Source organism: Octopus bimaculoides, chromosome 18 (assembly GCF_046866305.1).
Source record: "Octopus bimaculoides isolate indiv1 chromosome 18, ASM4686630v1, whole genome shotgun sequence".
NCBI lineage: Eukaryota > Metazoa > Mollusca > Cephalopoda > Octopoda > Octopodidae > Octopus > Octopus bimaculoides.
In genome coordinates this window covers 38,878,841-38,899,319 of record NC_142945.1, presented here as the reverse complement: position 1 = coordinate 38,899,319, position 20,479 = coordinate 38,878,841, and the positions used below count along the sequence as shown (strand labels likewise).

Here is a 20,479-nt window from a genome sequence, read left to right as displayed (position 1 = left end):
TTATAAATCTTTTTATATTTTTTAATAGGCACATCAAACTAGGTTCTTCACATTTGCTTGATTTAATATTTTTTTTATCTTACAGGTTAATTTGTATTTATTTGATTAATTTACATAAACTCAGTGTATTTTATATATCTGGAGCTTAAATGAAACTGAGCTACTAAGTTTAAAATGTTGGACTGTGTTATTATAAATGTATATTTTTGAGTTACTAGGAAGACCTCAGTGTTTGGGTTTCTTTTGCTTCTTCAGGAAACACCGCCACAATGGTCACTCAGGCCATTACAGCTCCTGTTGCCAGTGTTGTGGAGTCTATGAGTAACGATAGCCAACCAGATCTACTTTCAACATACAGCATCCCACCAATGGTGAATTCAAGTTCATCAGGAAATGTAATGTCTTCCGATGAACCACCAGAAAAGAAGAAAAAGGTTGGTGGTACTCTTTTGCATTTATAGGTTTTTTTTTTTTTTTCATGCTTCCTTGATTGTTACCATGATTTCACTGTGATTTGTTGGAAGATTTTTCTCTTTATGAGTTTTGAATGCTTCATGTTTTAAAACACAGGAAAATCTTCAGTGTGAGTTTTGTGTGTGTATATGTGTGTGTGTGTGTGTGTGTGTATATATATCTGTGTGTATGTATCTATGTATGTGTGTGTGTGTATGTATATATATATATTTTTTTTTTATGTATATATACACACTCATGCATACACAAGCACACACACACACACACACACACACACACACATACAAATAACATCTTAATCCAATCTCTTGCTTTTTTTTTTCCTTAAAGTAAATTTGCTCTTGACTTTTTGTGTGAATTTTTGCATCATAATTATTCTATTAATACTTCATTCTCAATTAATTCAGTCATTACATTGTGAGATTCTGAGGCACCGGCTTTTTACCTTCAAGCACAAAATACACATCTTACAATTGAAACTTAATGCTGCTTTTTGTACTCAACTATAACCTGTTATAATTGTAACAATAGATTTTTAATTTTACTAGTTTAGCCCCCCCTAAAAGTGTGCTAGTGTGTGTTTGGCTATATTATTAAATCCATACAGTTTATGTTAAGTAACTTCAACCAGTTGTTGAGTATTGATTAAATGCTTTGTTTTATCAGTACCTTTCGGTAGGACTACGCTAGCTATGCCATATATGATGAAATTATTTGGAAATTCTCATAAGTTCAGGATGGATCTCTGCTAAAAAAAAAACAAAACAAAAAAAGCTGAAGTTCTATCTTCAATATTTTGAAAATATTGAATCATATGGACTGGTTATAAAATTGTACTCGTGCACTAAATTAGATTGCCTGAAAAATCAAAACTGATAATACATCAGTTACGTTGGAATAACTTACAGCACAAGCAATCAAAAACTGCAGACTATGAAGCTCTATATAAACGACAATAATCAACATTGGCTGTGGTGCTTTGATAGCATGGTGGCTATATACTAAAGGTTTGAAGATATACAAAAAAATACTCTGAGATGTCTGCTTTCTCTCTCTGACCAGATGGTAGATTATATGAAGTGTCTGTAGCAAGCAAGTGTTATGGTCTATTGCAATCGAAATACAAGATCAGCAATAACTGGAAATGAAACAATGTGGTCTGCTAGATATGCAGCATTTGTATGCTCAAGTAAATTACATGGATTATTAGAAAACATTAGTTGATGTCCATGCTTTAAGACATGTTGTTTGAATGAAAAAGTATTTGCGTTTGTGGATGTTATTTGTGGTAGTAGTAAGGCGAGATAATTTAGCAAGAAGTAATTAGGACAGAATTTGGCATTATGGAAGAGGTGATATGGGATGAAAATGCATATAGGGATTTTACTTCATTGAAGTTAATACTGTGAAATATATTATTTTATTTTGAGGTAGGTGTTGTCTTTAGTGAATACTTATTTGTTTTGAATGTCAGAAGTCCCTGAACTTTTTCCTGATTGGATATTCTTCAATATTGCTTCACCAAATCAAATGTTTCTGGAAACAGTATAGTAATGCAACACATAGTTAGGGATTCTTTGCATACACACACATTAACATAAACAATGGTTTTAATATATTTCATAATACCTTGCCTAAGCAGAAAGCACACAGTTTATGGTGGGGAGGGAATACAGTTTTATTATATAATTTCATATTTATTTTACCAACCTTCTGAGGGACAAAAGACAAAAATTGACCGAGTTCAGAAACATTATGATCTATAATTGCACAAAAAATTGTTATAATTTTATGTAGCAATAAGATATTCTCAAAGTTGGTATTAGAAACTTTTTTTTTTTTATCTGAAACTCCCAATTACATACACACTCAAGAAAAAAAAAAAAACAAACAAAAAAAAAAACATGTTTCCAACTGGTTTTCTTCAGTTTTCCCATTTAATGTATTCCCATGAATGTATGTGTAACAACACAGCCTACCTTTCATTCTACAGTTTTGTATCTTTCTTCTCTTTTTCATTCTTCTCTCTATCAAAAATAATCTAATTTTATGTTGAAACTGTCAATAATTTAGCAACAAATTTCTTAAAATTTGAAATAGTTTTGAATTTCAGCATTTTAAATGCTAACATCCAAAATTGTTACAAATTCTATTCTATACAAAAATCAAGATATCTGGTATAAGAATTTCATTTAATGTTTTTATTCCATGAACGAATGCCATTAATTCTCTAACTTAATTTATATATTTTTCTTTCCATGTATGAGAGTAGATTTGTCTATTTCTATTTTTTTAAAACCATTTTAAATATGCTTGGAATAAATTTCCTCAAAAAAATTAAGATCCCTGCTCTCATTTGTTAGGCATAAATAACACTACATTATACCCAGTTGGGTTTTGTTTATTGATGAAGGCAACATTTGGTATTTTTCTTTCATTCTTCCATCCAACATTACCAAATTGTTGCTATTTTTATAACGAGAAGGTTCAGTGCCAGTCTATGTTCATTCTAGGATTGTGTTTCACATCCCCCAACACCGACCAATCTATCCCAATCTCCAAGTGGAACAAGTGTGTCCTCCTATCCAGAGGAGATAGAGAACCTTAACAGTCCGACAAGCTGGTCGGTGGGCACTCCAGTAAGTGGGTTTGGGTTGTCGTCACTTGTTTCCAGGGGTTCATGCTTTTGGTTTTTACTCACTATATTGGTCCCATCTACTATTTTTCTTTTTCCTCTTTTTTTTCCCTCCTTTTCTCTTTGCTTTATTACTGGATCTTATCTGGAGCTTGGTGCACGCCACAACCTTTTATGCCCTCCCATTTCCTGCTTCTATTGGCATTTTGTTTGTCATTCACATATCCCTGCTGCCACTTTTGAGTTTTCATAACTTATTGGTTTTAGGTCTATTAAAACATATTTTGTTGCACATACACATAATGTTATATAATAATAACTAGTTAGTATATATATTCTAGTTGTGCAGTAATTTTTTTTTTCATCCTTGCAAAGCACAGCAATTGTCATTTATCACACTTTATATTCATCTTATTTGTTTGTCTTCCCTCCAAAATTAAGTGTAAATGTAACCGTTTCTTCATCAAACTTATATCATAACTTTTTAGTTACGTCTTTCCTGAAGAAGGCTAACAACATTAACAAGCAACATCATTATTGCTTAAATTATATTTCATAGAAAATATGACTGGATTTCTTGAATTTTATTTTATGGTTAATTATAAAAATATTTTCAAGAAGTTAACTTTCCATGTTTTTCATGCAAATTAAGAATTTCACACAAGATTCAACAGAATTAGTCATAAGTTTCTTTTAAGTCTTTTTAATGCTATCATGATGGTGCATTACTAGAAGATTGCACCACAGAAATCTGGTCTCTTTTCTGATGTTATTGAGCAGAAATACCAAATTTTAATATCTACCTCTAAGCTGGTCTGTTGGTATTGGATGCTAGTTACTAATAAGTTAACTCTGCACTTAATATTTCTGCTTCATCTCTGAAAATAAGGATTGGCCACTACTTTTCATACACTATGGTTATGTGTTTGCAAGATTGATGTTCATTGCATTTTTTTCCTCCAATTTAAACTTTTTGCTATTAACTTATATTAACTACAAAATAATTAAATTTAAAATATTAACAGATATATTTCTTAATTTTTCTGCTTATCACACTTTTTCCAATTTATTTTTCAATACTGTGAAATAAATGATTGACATAACTGAATTTAAAAAATAATAATAATTATAATAATAGAAATTTTCAATAGTGTTTTTGTTGACATAATTGCATGCAAAATGTTTGCCATCACATAAGTCTGTCATCTTAGATCACTTTCCATCATCTCAAAACAACATTCTCTCTTTCTCTTTCTTTCTCTCTCTATCTCTATTTCTTCCACTGTGTGTGTTTGTGTGATGCAAAATAAGCTTTTATATATTGGTTTGTCAATTAGATTTAGATATTGTATATGATGTATTATCTTGACAAATAACTTTTCTAATGAGATTTTGTAAAATCTTTAAAAAATCTATTTTAGTTACCTGAGCGTAAGTGCATAAATAGACAGAATATCCATCCAAAAATAGGGATCTCTCTTTTTTTTTAGAATTGTAAACAAAATTTTGATACTAGTTTTCTTTGAAATTTCGTTTGTTTTTGGAGTGACAAATAAGATCTATAAGGTGTAACTGTCTTGTGAATGAATTAAAAAAGAAAAAGTCGAGAAGTTATTTTCGTTTTTCTTTGTGGTATACTGATACAGCATTTAGTTTTGTTTTATCTCACTTCTATCAGTTTCAAAGAATTACTCTAACAGACTGTACATCGTTAGAAGAAACTGTATTGATAGCTTCTGTTAGCCATGTCAAGATATAGTGGAGAGTGAAGTATATTTATTACTCTTGGAAAAGTAATAAAAAGAAAACTATGATGTTGTTCTAGTAGTTTCCTTGATTTATAAATGATGTATTATGTTACATGAACATTAATCCAATCCAGTTTGTAATTATAGCATTAAGTAATTTCTATGTAATGTTTGTGTGTTTTATCATATGGTTATTGTTATCAAAATAAGAAGTTCTCAAACGTGTTTAGGATATTGTTATATTCTCGGCTTGATATTACCAGCTAGTAATTGTTATCTAATGCGTTCTGTTCTAAAGTGATCATAAGTGGCTTCCACTATGGGTGTTCAAGTGTGTGTATATATATATATATATATATATATATATACACATACATACATATGTATATATGGTTGAGAATACAGATTTTTCTATTTACAAAATGGTATTGAAACAGAGCTACGATCACAATATTGATAATTTTTAGTCTACTCATTGTTGATGCATTCATAAATATTTATTGATCTTAATTTGGTTTCATTAAGTTTAATTTTGGTACATAGCTTCAGATTCCAGTCATAAATAAAATAAATCATTGAATTGCTCACAAATGTTAGCATATTAATTTAAGCCTAGATCTGATGTGTCAAGCCTTCCATCCATCTACACTGCCTGCATTATATAACACCTTTTTTATTTTCAGTTTCTTCTCTGTTTTTGTTCATTACCATGCATGTTTGTCATTGTATTTCTGTTGTTTGTATTCAGTCTGTAAGGTGGATGGATTTAGAAGCATTATAACTATGATGAGACTTCTGTTTCATTTTCTTTATTCTTTAAAAGTTTGTGCTGTAAAAATAAACTGTTCACAACATTTAACATACTCTATTCACATGTTTCGTTGTAGTTAAGGTATGACAACTTAAAAGTGGCTCTGTGGGTAGCTTCTTGTATCTTTCCTGTGATCACTGTCTTCTGCACTATATTCTTGATAACTGAAAATGGTCAGAAAACAATCTATTGTAAAAAGTCTGTAATGAAGTGAACACATTTTACTTGCATTATTTTCTGTTATATTGTTGTGTTTCCAAAGTTGCTTAGACATGTCTTCATTCCTGTATCTGTTGGTCTTCTATGTGTGTTTGCATTTAGTATGTATGTGTGGATGCATGTTGTCTTCTGTTCTTTTCATCAGTTGGTTCACATGCTAAGATGAATTGTCTGTAAATATTTCAGGAGTTTTATTCTGCTTTTTTATTTTTAATTCTTTCAACCAATTGAACTGTTTTTTGTTAACAATCATTGCAATCAAACCAGTACACCACAGCTTTTAGAACTCATTTTAGGTAGCTTGATTTCTTATTTTTCTGTATATTCTGGAAGTTCCTTTCCTTCTAGATGTCTAATGTTACTAATGTTAACACTACTGCTTTTTAATTTCTAGATGTTCTATAAAAATCTGGAACATTTATCCAGATTAGTTTTGGATTAGCAGTTTATATCTGTTTTCACTACAATTTAATTTGGTTTTAAGATTCTAATGTATGTTCATGTACAAAACTGAAAATTTTACTAAATTTTCCATTCTTAAAAATTTCAACTTAAAACCTATCAAACTAAAATCTTTACACTAGAATGAAAGTGATTCTAATTGACAAAAAAAATTTTCTTATGTTAAGCACATTGCTCCATTACAAAGGTTTTGTGTGATTGTGTATGCGTAAATATGAGGTAGTATCATAAAGTTCCTGGGCTAGTTCTGTAGCGTACCAACAGATGGCGGCACACACTTGCATGCACCATGAGAGCTAGCAGTGACCTTCATGAGGCAGTGTGACGAGTGACATTGCAGTGTTTACTTCATAAGATGTGAAATTTGTGATCACATGTATGCTGTAGTCTGTGATTTTGTCATGGACAGGAAGTTAGAACAAAAAGCCAATGTGAAATTTTGCATTAAACTTAGGAAGTCTGCTACAGAGCAGACCATTGAGCATGTTTAGGCAAGCTTACGGCGACAAGGCAGTGGGTTGTACGCAATGTTTTTCAAGTGGCACGGGCACTTCAAAAGCAGAAGAATGTCCCTGGAAGATATGCCACAAGTATCACTCCTGGAAATGTGGTATTGTGCATCGAGAATTTGTACCGCAGGGTCAGACCGTCGATTGAGAGTTCTGCTGTGACATTTTGAAGTGCTTGAGGGAGGACATTTAACAAAAGTGACAGGATCTGCAGAGCGTGAAGAATTGGATTCTTCATGACAACATTGCACCCTGTCACCAGGCTCTCTTTACTTGTGAGTTTCTCACCAAAAACATGGTATGGCTTCCGCACCCACCCTATTCGCTAGATTTAGTAACTGTGGACTGCCATCTCTTCCTCAAGATGAAAATGCAGCTCGGTAATTACTGTTTTAACAATGTTGTCAAAATCCAGAGCAAATCACTTGCTTACGGGAAACATCTTCCAGGCCGGATTCCAAAAGTGGCAGGAACACTGGGACCGGTTTAGTGCTGCACAAGGTGACTATTTGGAAGATGATGATGTTAAAACCTTAGGTAAATAAGTTATTTTTTATTAAACATAACTAGTCCAGGAACTTTTTGATACCACCTCATAAGACAATGATTACATCAATTTGTAGGCAATAAATGTTAGGTCATAAAGATTTTAATTTGTAATCTATATCCTTTATTTTATAGATGCAGTTTTAATTACTGTTTTAAGTGTTTATAAATATTACTTATGAATTTTCTATGATATTTAATTTTAGTTTAAAATATTTCTAGTTGTTAGTTATTTCAACTTTTGCTGGTTAGTTTTAATTATCCGTTTGCTAATTGTTGATTTTTTTTATTTCTTGAAAATCTTTTTTTAACTATTCTTTTATGGTTGTTTTCCTCTGTAGAAACCTGGACAGACTGCCGACTTACACAAGTTATACACCATGGGGGATGAACCAGATAGAAAAACTTTTCTAGATCGGTTATTATATTTTCTAGAAGAGAAAGGTACACCTATAACATCAATGCCTCAAATCAGTAAACAGCCCCTCGATCTCTATAAACTGTACCACAGTGTAAAGGATAGAGGAGGAATGGTTGAGGTAAGTTGCTCTCTCTCTTAACAGCTTTTTATGTGTGGTTATTACATGGAATTGATCCACGCTATTTGGTATTAGCAGAAAGTGAACAGGCTTAATTCTTAATGATTTTCAGTGTTTTAGATTATAATTATTTAATTAAAAAATTACTTTGGAAGTATGTGGTTAAGGACAGGGAGTGGGTCATTATGTTTTAGGTAAGCGTAATAATTTTATGGACTTTAGTGTTAGAATTATTATTACAAAATGGATGGAGGAGATAACTTTGATGACACGATTCCTAACATGATTACAGTGTAGCATGCACCATTGCGTATGTTACTAGTAGATATGAGTTTTAAAGTGTTAACTGTAAAGAGTTTATTACTGCTTGTAAGATTTGCGTAGATGTTGACGTGCAAACAATTTCTGTACTTTCTGCAGGTAAGCAAGGCTAAGAAATGGAAAGAGATCTGTGCAGTTGTGAACATAGGCTCTTCAGCAAGTGCTGCTTTCACTTTAAAAAAGAATTATGTTAGGTATTTATTTGCAATGGAATGCAAATATGACAAAGGAGGTATAGATCCAGCACCAATACTAGCACAAATGGAAGCAGCAATGCAACAGAAACGAGAAAGCAAACAGAGAAGAGCACCCTCACCAGGTGAGTTTGAAATTCTCTTCGTTAATAATGCAACATGACTTTTCAGCTCTCTTTTTTTTTTTTTTTTTCTTCTTTCTGTTAATGTCATTTTATTTATTTTGTTTTGTTCTTCATTTCAGCTGGCTCCCAAGGCTCTTCTCAAGATGCATTCCGACCCCCTAGCACACCTAACAGCAACAGCCAAGGAATGGACCCATTTTCTCCAAACATGCAATCCTATATAGGAGGCCCCAATTCTGAATCTAACATTGGTCCAATGAGCTCAACTATGATGCCTCACGGAAATATGATGAACAGTATGAACCCTTCCAATAGCATGCTGGCTCAAAATTCTGTGGGTGGTCCAAATTCAAGTATGCTCCCTCCTCACCATATGTCTTCTGGACCAAACAGTATGCATGGCAATATGATGCCAGGGAACATGCCCCCTTCTAATAATATGATGGGGAATTCGTATGCCCCAAACAACATGATGCCAAACAATATGGGTCCAAATAATAATATGATGGCAAATAACATGGCAACATCAAATAACAACATGCTTGGTAACAACATGGGACCTTCTAACAACAATTTATCTTCCAACATGAACCAGGCACCTCAAAATGAAAGTGACAGTGTTAGTGTTCAGGACCCATTTGCAGATGAGCCATGTGCCAGTGGCCCAAGTTATCCCAGGCAGAGTATGAATTCGCAGATGCCACCCTACTCTGGCATGCAATCACAGACTACCATGTCTGGTAATTATGGCTTCAATCGTCAAAATGCCCAGCACGGAATGTCACCATACTCAAATATGAGCCAACAGTCTATGAACAACTTTTCTGAGAACCGAATTGGTCAAAATGAACAGTATAATGATGCCTATCGAAGGACAATGGGTATGGAGAATTTCAATAACAATAATAGAAATTCAGAAAATTTTGGTCCTGCAGCTACTCAATTTGGACCTCGGAATAGTCAAGTATCAGGTGCTCAGTTCCCATTTGGACCTCAGTTTGACCGTGAACGGTAAGTATACACTTGTTGCTTTTCTCCTTTCTTTTCTTATTTTTAAAGATTATAGTAGTTTGTAAAATGTTAGTATGTGTGTGCCTGTCTGTGAATAGTGTTGTAGAGGTTGCTTAGTATCTGGTTTTGATTGTTAGCTACTTAACTACTATGTGGGAGTCTTTATCACCTGTCCATTGATGGATAACTGATTATAGTGGAGCTGAAAATATAGTATGTTTATTCTTCCTTTTCTATTTTTAAATTTTTGTTTTACATGTATTTTTTTTTTCCATGCTGTAGTATAGTGTAGTATACTTTTGTTAGCACAATTATGTTCAGCTGTGAAGTATTTGTCAACTAGATAATAAAAAAAAAAAAAAAAAAAAGAAAGCAGGCAGAGATATGTGGGGTGAGTGGGTAGTAAAACATACTAGTAATAATGTTTGAACTAATGACTACATAGTACTTTAGCAACTTTCAAGCTTTCAACAATTTTTTTCTTACGTGTATTAAATATTTATTGGTAAAATTATGTCTTTAGAATGATGACTTGTTTGCCAAGTTTAAAGGATGGTACTTCGATGTTTTTACTTCCAATTCCTGTGTAAATCTCTGATGGATGTGATTGTTTGGAAAGTTGGGTATTTGCGTGCGAAAGAGTGGACTCAACAGTGATGTTGATAACATTTGAAATGTATATTGTGTACACTAAGCTTATGGCCATAGTTGCTTCCTACCCATTTATGAGACATTCATCTTCTGATTATTTCTAACAGACAGTTTATTATTGTAATTCTTTTAATTCTGTAAACGAGTAATGGGAATTTGTCAAAACAAGTCTTATCATTGACGTTTATAAAAGAGCCACCAATTGTCTGAGATAGAAACGTCTATTCTGTTTGTTTAAAAAAAGTTATTTTTTCTGAATCCTAGGAATCCTTATTTGCTGATTTCTATTTCCAGCTTTAGCATGTATTAATCACCAAATCCCTTAGGAGGGCAACAAGTCAGCAGAGTTATAAAAGTATTAGGCAAAATACCTCTGGTGTTTGTTCCAGTTAACTTTACTCTAAATTCAGATACTGCTGAGGTCATTTGTGTCTTAGATTTTTTCTGGAACCATAAAGTATAACATATAAATCCAGGACAATAAATTGATGGACTTGTTAGGGTGAAATGCTTTGTAGTACTTTTTCTAGCTTTTTGCATTCTGAATTTTTGGCTGCTAGACTTAATATGTTTCGTAGTTTAACAGTATCACCTGCCCCTTATGGTGCTTTGACTGAGTTTATTCAGTTGTAAGCATTTAGGCTAGATCTCCAGTTTGTATATAACTTTCTCTCTCCAGTCTCTGAGACTTTCAAAAATAGAGGGTTATGGTCACTTTCTCTCCCTGACTAAGTAATAAAGAAAACAAAGAAATTTAGACTTTTTGTAGATTGGCATCCTATACAAGCGAGGATTTATCTCATTTGTTTGCTGTTTAGATACTTTAATAGGACAGACTATCTAAGCATAAAAGCAGATATAAATCTGATGTCTGTCGATGGGTATGGTTATGATAATGATGTAACAATCTGTTGTGTAGAGATTGAATGGTAACAGAGGAGGTGATGAAAAAAAAACTTTGTTGACAGCAATTGTTTAGTATGAGTGTTATTTTTAGCCTAGTTTTTCAACAATGTGGTCAGTGAAGTCGGAAAGTTTTGCAAAAAACTGGGAAAAGAATGCAAAGAATGAATGATGTGTTAGTAGATGAAGTGAGAATTAGAATGGATGAATTGATTTCCAAATAACTTGGTGGTAAGTGCCTGTGATGAATGTGTCTGTGTGTGGAAAGTGTAGAATGAAGTAAATAAAACAAATGTTATGAAATAGAATCAATGCAGAAAGGCTATGGAACTTCAGAGAAATTGAGGTTAACAAAAGGGAACCACAGATTTATATGGAAGCATATCTGCAGGGTTTAGAAGACTCTTTAGGGTTACTAGGAGCTAGACAACTTCTATAGTGTTGGTGCCATGTAAAAATTGCTCCCAATATACTGTAAAGTGATTGGTATTAGGGAGGCCATCCAGCTGTAGAACTTGAAACAGAGATGTTGGAGTAAGTAGTCATCTTTCTGCTGTCAGTTCCTGTTGAATCTTCCGACTTACCAGTGTGGAAAACGGGCATACAATAATCAGAATGATGACCGATATGTGTGTTTATTGATATATATATGTGTATATATCTGTGTGCATGTGATCCAGACATTGCATCTAGAGTTACATTATCCGCTACACCCTCCCTCCTTTTGTTTTAGAAAAAGAAAAACATTTCATAGAGATTTGGTTGCTAATTCCAATAAGATGAACACTTGCATAGAGATTTCTTTTGTAATCAGTTTTGCTAGTGATGGGGGTGGGGATGATAATTGACCCAAGGTCTGCTGGTGCTATTATGAACGAAAAAGTGAGAACTGCTATCCCTCCATTAAAATCCTTCTCAAACTAAAATATCCTTTGTGTGAAATGAGATGTGGACAGAAAATTGCAGTGATACACTTTTGCTAATGGTGAGGGTGATGTTGATAAACCATATTCTGTGCAAATTGTATTCGCAAGCCTTTGACTTTAAAATTCTTGGTGTGTATGTTTGAGCATCAACTTCTGGGTTCACCTTCTAAATATTTTGATGTGTCTCTAAAATCTAAAGCCTTTGTTTCATATTTTCAATTAAATCTCATTCATGTATATATATAGATATACACCTTTCTTAGTATAAATGGTGCTCCTATCATTTTTGTTATACTCTTTCCCACCCACTCTTTTTCTCTTGGTGTGTGTATATTCAGTTGCACCACAGATGGCAATACACAGACCTGAACAGTTGGCTAATGTTCCCCTGCCAGATACAGGGTCAGCTGGCATTACCCTCTTGGCTAGCAAGACACAGTGTATCCCCCAGTATTAGTGATGAAAACAACAGATCTGCAGTTGCATTACTTACTCGATGAAAATAGTTACAAGTCACCCTATGTATAATCTTATCTTTTGAATATGTATTATCAAAAAAAACAAAAACTCTCTCTCTCTCTCTCTCTCTCTCTCTCTCTCCCTCCCTCCCTCCCTCCCTCCCTCCCTCTCTTTCTCTCTCCCCCCTCCCTCTCTTTCTCTCTCTCCCCCTCCCTCCCTCTCTCTCTCTCCCTCTCTCTCCCTCTCTCTCCCTCTCTCTCTCTCTATATATATAAATAAATGCTGGCATCCCTGTTTATGTTCACACAAATTAATTAGTTTCTGGAAATTGTTAGATTGTTTTTCTTTCTTTCAATCTTAATGATTCAGCCATAAAATACGAATTGTGTCTAGAGTAAGTTCTCAATTTCTTGGCTTTTCCAGCAGCCAATTTTAGTGACTAGTAGAATATGAACTTTGCATATACAGTCATTAATCCAGCAAATTATCCTCAGTCATTTTTATTACTACTTAGTTCTTTTGATTGTTAAAAAGTCTGCTGCCCAAGATCAAGCATGATGACACTAAATCAAGTTATCTACAATATGATCGCATCGCTTGAGAAATAGTGTCTGTATGAATATATGGCTTTGAATTGCTTCAAGCATTGTGTTTTGGGTCCTTGGCTTGTAAATTCATGTTATGTTACTAGTAATGTTTAATAGTCCTATGTGTTTAAGGCTGATAATTTAAGAAGTCAAAGCATATATTATTAAGGAGTAAATTGAATAATCTTATGGGTCAGTTTTGTGATGCTTTCTTGTACATGTAAAACCACCGGTCATATCATTGAAATCTCGGTTACAATTCAGTGCATGATTAATTTCAAATAATGTGAATAAATAAGCATTGCATTTGAATGCTAAAGGGTTAAAGAATTCATCATCATCCTTGTAAATGATTGGAATTTATTAAAGGAAAATGTTTCTATAAACTAACTTTAGAGATTTCTTTTCTATTTTGAGTGGCTAAACCTTATATCCAATGCAGTTCTTTGATTGATCCACTGTGAATATGTTTAGGAGTTAAGCTTTTAAGCAAAAGTTACTAATCATTCCATTACCCTGATTATTTCATTAGGCACAATAATCTTTTTTGTAAGAAATAGCAGAGGTAGTCTATTGATTGGCATTCATACATGGTATATGCCTGTGTGTGTGTGTGTGTGTGTCTTGTGCTGATATTATTGGGATGGAAGACTTATCTGGTTTGAGTTGAATTGAAAAGTGTAAAGCAGTCTAGTATTACCTGTGCTGTTTTGATCACATTGATTGCTTTTACTGTTTCCAAACACACCCAATGTATTGACTGAATACTCTTATCTTGCTGCTATATAAATTTGTATCACTCACATCTTCCATACATATTGTAATATCAGATGGAGAGGTGGGTGTATTCAAACTCATTAACGTTTGTAGGCAGTTCCATCCGTATTTTGTTGTTACACATGATTTTTAGTCCCCCCCCCCCTCTCCATCTGTTAGTCTGGTTGCTTTTAGTATAAATTAATCTACTGCAGGAATTCACTTAAAATACCAATTGAGAAATCCCTGCTCCTTGGTTGGTCTGCAATGTCTGAGGTTATTCTCATTCTATCAATCTATAAAGCTTCTGTGTGATATCAAATTCTTGAAAGTATTGGTTTTATTTTTATATAGATTAAAAAAAAATCTACCTAATGTTAGTAATGTTACAAAATCTCCATTGTTAAGGCTTGCTTGTTAAAATAGAAATCCTCAATATTTTCCCAATTTCTCTTTTAGTCTTAAGTGCTATTGAGTTCTGAAGTATCTGAAACTTCATAATTAGTGCGTGAGTTGTCCCTCAGTTCGTTCTCATTGGCTTACTGGGTACATTCTTGATTGTTGCTTCCCAGATAGCTTTCACCTTCCCCTGTCACTCCAGTCTCAGTCGTCTTTTCTCCACCCCTGCACCTTTTCACTACAGCCAGCTCTCGTCTTCCTATAGCTGTCTCATCTCACTTTCTTCCCATTCAGTTTAAAATACCAGCTCATGTATTAAACATCTGTTAAATGAGGCTTATGCAATGTTTACATAAATGTTCATTTTCTGACGGCCTGTTTTCAACATAAATATTGCTAGAATAAAAAGCATGGAAAGCCTTGATGTTTTCCTTTCCACTGTTCATTGTGGACACTGTGTAAAGGTGTGGATGTCAATCCTTGTAGACATGTTATTGTTTCTTCTATGGAAATTATTATTGGAGGCTTATTGAAGGGAAGAAACGAAATCTTTGCAAAGCCATTGCATTACTATGTTTTTATATTGCTCTTTCAGCACTGGTTGGGTTGCAGATATTGTTTCAACAGATGGATGTCTTGATTCCACTAACCACTCACCTCTTAAGTAGAAACAGAAGCTGTTAGTTTAGTTGTTACCATTTTACCTTGCCCATTGAAACAACATTAAGGACTACAACGGATCAAATTCAATCTTTACTATATTTAATGTATCTCTCCTAATTATCATTTAATGGGAACAAAACCGTTAATTGTTTACAGAGCCAAAGTGTAACATTGTACCACTGTAACAAAAACAGTTAAAGATGAAATAGGCAAATTGTTCAGATTATCATACTTGGGAATATTCTGAGAAATCTTTACAGTTTCCTCAAAGATGTATTAATTACTCCAGTATAAATGCATAGCTGCAGCTGCAGTAGTGTGAAGTGTGCAACTAGTTACCCTCCTTAGTTGTTGGAATACCTTCAATTTGGTATGAAGCTAACTTGTGCGAGCTTTCAAACTACTTTAAACTAGTTTCATTGATGTGCATCTTTGTGATATCTCTGATATATTTTGTGTTGGTATACTTGCCAAAACTGACCTTGCTTGTGCTGCAGCCATGTAAAAAGCACTCAGCTCACCGTAAGAAGTTGTGTTATGGAGGGCATCCAGCTGTAAAAACAATGCCAAAACAGACACAGAAGTTTGGTGCAGTCTTCTACCTGGCCAGCTTCTGTCAAACCATCGAACACCCATGCTAGTATAAGAAGGTGGACGTTAAATGATGATGATGATGATGATGACTTCTTTTGCACCCAAAGTTTTTGTGATAATACTTCATTTACTACATACATAAAGTAAATAATTTTCTTTTAGCATTGTGTATGGGGGAAGGAAAACTAGAACTACGTTTTTCACAGTAACAATGTTCATGCCTTGCAGATAACTTGTCTGAATTAAAATGCATAATATAGGTGTAGACATGGCTGTGTGGTAAGAAACTTGCTTCCCAACCACATGGTTCCAAGTTCAGTCCTACTTACTACATGGTACCTTGGGCAAGTGCTTTCTACTATAACCTCGGGCCAACCAAACCTTGCGAGTGGATTTGGGAGACAAACTGAAAGAAGCCTGTGTGTTGTTGTGTGTCTGTGTTTGTCCCCCACCACTGCTTGACAGTCCCTGTAACAGTAGAGGTTTGGCAAAGGAGACAATAAGTACCAGGCTTGAGAAAAAAGAAAAAGTACTGGGGTCATTCATTTCACTAAAAATTCTCCAAGGCAGTGCCCCAGCATGGTCACAGTCTAATGACTGACACAAGTAAAAGATAAAAGATGAAATATAGTATTCATCCTTAAAATTCATACATTTAATCAGATGTTTTGTGATGGTGAAGCACTGTCAGTGTTTAACTTTAAAAAGTTATGCTCGTTATCATGTTTGACATAAATTTTTGTGTCAAGTGGTTCATTGATGCATTAGAAAGTGGCTCATTGTTTTGATAGTTAATGTTATGTTTGCAAATGAATATGCTAATGTTCTGAGGAGCCTATTAACAGTTGGAGAAAGCTTAAAAGCCAGTAAAGCTGAGATTAGTTTCTTTTTGTTGTATTTGTGGGTTCAGTGATTTTGAAATTTGGAATATTTCTTTTAAGTTGCTTTGGAAATTGTTTAGTTAAGTTCTACTCTAGTATATATATATATATATATATATATATATATATAAATAAATATAATCCCTACATTTTTTTTTTCTCTCTCTTTTTTCTCTCCCCCCCTATTCTCTCTCCATTTTTCCCCTCTCAATCCCTTCTGTTAAAACACATAGGCTCGAAATGTCAAAGACTTTTCCATTCTTCCTGAGTGTCAAACTAATACACCTGCCTGTTGTTCCGTCATCTGTCTTCATCGTTTGTTTTTGTCAATTTGAACTATATCATCATCATCATCGCGTCTGTCTTCTTGTCACTACAATCTTAAAGGAAGCACACTATGGATAATGTAGTCCTGGATATACTGTGCCTGGGAAAAATAGACAGGTTGGAATGCTTTTGATCAGGAGCCAAACCACTTCAAGAATTTTCTGTCAGAATTAGACAATGTGGTTGTATATAACAATTATCAAACATTAATAATGCTGTTGTTTCTGAGGAAGTGCGAGTTTTTTTTAACTCTCTGGCATGGAGCCTCATTTGGAGTTTCAGTGCCAAGAAGATGGAGCCCTTTTCACAAGCCCTACAGAGAGCATGCACTACATATATTCTTGTAGGAAATTGAATGAACTAATAGTCTTCTTTGTCATTTGACTTTTTGGTCAATAGATTGGCTCTGTCATCTTCTAAGAGTTAAAGAAAAGCCAAGGAAATTGGGATAGTCATTCCTTTCCCTAGCTACTGGTATTACTTGTGTTATTATGGAGTTTGCTTTTTATGATCATGTAGCCTTGGATTCAATCTCCTTGGCACCTTGGGCAAGTGACTTCCATTGTAACCTTGAGTTGCTCCATCACTCTATGAGTGAAACTGGCAGAAGGAAACTGGAAGTCTGGCATAATGTGAATGTGTGTTTGTCTTTACAAAGCAAAAAAAAAAAAAGAAAGAAATCTTTTATGTCCATTATTTAGCAGAGTAGTAAATATAAATCTGTAAAATAAGTATAAGACTTTTTAAAAGAAGAAATAAATTTACTGGGCTTAGTGGGATTGACTGAAACCCTTCAGCATGGCCACTTTCTAATGATTGAAACAAGTAAAAGAGTATGGTATTAACAGCTAAAAGAAAGCAAATGTTTCCAACTGGCTATTAAAATCATACTCATCTGATGTTGTGCCAAGCTCAATTATGCATATTTTCCTGTTAACCAAACGTTGACTGTGTTTTAAGAAGGAAAGCAAATACTCTTATTATTAGTACTGTAATATTTATCATATAACTTTCAGTTGCTTTGCATTGAAGTTTATATTGTGCTAGTCGATTAAAATAGATGTTGCTGGTATCAGATTCTTGTGACCGGACTAATTTCTTATCCCCCCCCCCCCCCCCAATAAAAAACCTGTTCTGCTCTGGCCCCATCTTTTGCTCTCCATGTTCTGGCATAAAGTTGTGTCTTCCTACCTAGCTGTTTGTAGTTTTGCAAACTGTATGACAGCTTCAGCAGTACTGGTAGCAGACCCCCCCCCCCCCCCCGTAACACTTGCTGTAGAGTGGTTGACATGAAGAGGGGCATCCAGATGCAGTAAACTATGTCAAAGCAGGAACTGGAGCACAATATATTTCTTGGCCTTTCCAGGTTCAGTCAAACTGTTCACAACCCATGGCCAACTTGGATGTTAAACAATAAAGAACTCGTCATTGTCATTGCATCATTATTACCACTATGAGTGATAATGTTACACTTGGCTTTGTTACCGTGCTGGTGCTATGTAAACACACCTGTGCTGGTGGCATGTAAAAAGCAACCAGCGCACTCTGTAAAGTGGTTGGCATTAGGAAGCTGTAGAAACCATGTCAAAACAGACAATTGGGAGTCTAGCCAGCTCTTGTTAAACTATCTGACCCACGCCAGCATGGATAACGGACATTAAATGATGAAGATGATGAAATTACATTGGTAGATTATACTTCACAGTATCTAGTCCTGTACATCGTTTGGATTCAATTATGTCAATGTAGAAATAGTACAGATAGAACAGGTAGCAGTAAAATTTACACTTGTGCTGTATAGTCAAAGAAATCACCTGCCATTATCATCTTTGTTATTTCGATTGTCCATATGTATGTCTTGTGTCCTTTAAGCTTCATAATTGTAAAGCATATTGTTTTGTTAGCGTAAATATTTTCAGGAGATCTTCAATTGATAATATCACATACGATCTGTAAATTAGGGTTCATGTAACTATTTTGAAAGAAACCTTAACTAGCCATGTATTCCCATTGACTTCCATATATTGTGAGTTATGTAATTTTGTCAATTCTTCTGTTGTCAATAAGCTGATTACCTGGGACTTTCTTGGGTTTGTCTAGTTCCTGTATTGTTTTCATTTAACCAACAGAAGGGAAAAAAATAAACCCCATAGGCATGGCTGTGTGGTAAGAAGCTTGCTTCCGAACCAAATAGTTCTGGGTTCTGTCCCACTGCTTGGCACTTTGGGCAAGTGTTATCTACTAAGCTACTATAGCCTTGGTCAGACCAAGACTTTGCGAGTGGATTTGGTAGATGGAAACTGAAAGAAGCTTGTCATAGATATCTATGTGTATGTGTCTTTTGTGTTTGCTCCCACCACCGCTTGACAACCAGTGCTAGTGTGGTCGCGTTTGATAAAAGAGATCAATAGAATAAGTACCAGGCTTTTTAAAAAAAGAATACTGGGGTCAATTCATTTGACTAAAATTTCTTGAGGACAGTTCCCCAGCATGGCTGCAGTCTAATGACTGAAACAAGTGAAAGATGCTCCCCAGAAAATAGTTATGTGAAAATATAAATCTAGCAAATATTCAGTTATCAAAAAATAGGCCAACTTTTGTATTGACAGATTTACAAGAATTTTACATTAGTAGAGTTGCTTATTAAGGATTAGAACCATTATTGCTACATAGCTTGCTCTCCTATTCTCTTCACTCATTGAGATCATGTCTTTGAGATCAAAGAATTGTGATTAGTTGCATGAACTGGAATTAGTGTATTGTTGAAATAAATACTATTGCTTGTTCATTGATTAACTGGGTGATGGGTCATTTTTCTCTCTTCTAAAGAGCAGCTGAATTTTACCTTTCGGTAAAATTGCACGAATATACTTTATATTCAGAGCAGTTTCAATAATTGTGTAGTGGTGGATTAAAAGAGTTAACTCACATGGGAGTTTTCCAGTTACAATAGTTATTGTTATATGTACTAATAGCCAGTTAATACTGCCAGAAGGTTAATTTCTAGTTTATAATTTTTCTTTTCTTTTCATCTGTGTTTTTCCATGCTGATATGGGTAGATTTAGCAAAATTGGGTACTTTGTTACCTGAACTCCTACAACTATATGTCCAGCCTGTCATTTCTCTTTCTCTTTCAACTTTTCTCTTTCAACCTGGTGTGATGATATGATGAAAGTAATAGATTGTTTTTCTTTTGAAGAGAGATAGAGGAGAGTGCAAGAATCTGAATGATTTATAGGAGTGAAAAACCTTTGAGCCCTGTTAGGGTTTGTCTCTGAGAAGGTGGCAGAAACCAGCACAGTGTTGGTGTTTCATACCTTGCCGACCACTTATTGTTTGGTTAGCTTGCTTTTTCTAGTTTGGGGCTGATGAAATAAACAGGGTTTGTCAAAAAGAGTCGTTATGTCTCATGTCAGAAAGTGTTTATAGAAGTTTTAATCCAGGCAGCATAATTTTATTTGGGTATGACATAATAGCAGTAGTAGGAAGATTTGTACTCTTCACTTTGTACTTTGTCATCCAATAACTGAACTTTACAACCATTATGCTTTTCTTAAATGGTAATGTTTCTCAGTTACAATATTTCAGTTTTAATCTTGTAGTGCTATCATTGCCATGTTTCACCCTTTAGCACTTAAACTGGCCACATCTGTCCAAAATATTTAGCCTCTCATGCCTACCCCTATAATATGCCACTTAAAAAATAAATGATCACAACATTAAAATCCTGAAGCATGG

The 20,479-nt window shown here is 34.3% G+C and overlaps 1 protein-coding gene across 12 annotated transcripts in view; it reads left to right on the top strand.

Annotated features, from left to right (window-relative positions):
* The window catches only part of LOC106883893 (AT-rich interactive domain-containing protein 1B), a 53,845-nt gene that overhangs the window by 10,650 nt on the left and 22,716 nt on the right, over positions 1–20,479 (top strand). For 7 of the 12 annotated variants that reach the window (XM_089366003.1, XM_052974205.2, XM_089366011.1 and 4 more), the window contains 5 exons: positions 256–434; positions 2,988–3,113; positions 7,746–7,943; positions 8,364–8,583; positions 8,703–9,594. In XM_089366003.1, coding sequence (XP_089222129.1) covers positions 256–434; positions 2,988–3,113; positions 7,746–7,943; positions 8,364–8,583; positions 8,703–9,594 — 1,615 coding nt within the window. The remainder of the gene's footprint in view (positions 1–255; positions 435–2,987; positions 3,114–7,745; positions 7,944–8,363; positions 8,584–8,702; positions 9,595–20,479) is intronic. The other 5 variants (XM_089366006.1, XM_089366004.1, XM_089366009.1 and 2 more) reach the window with 1 other exon arrangement.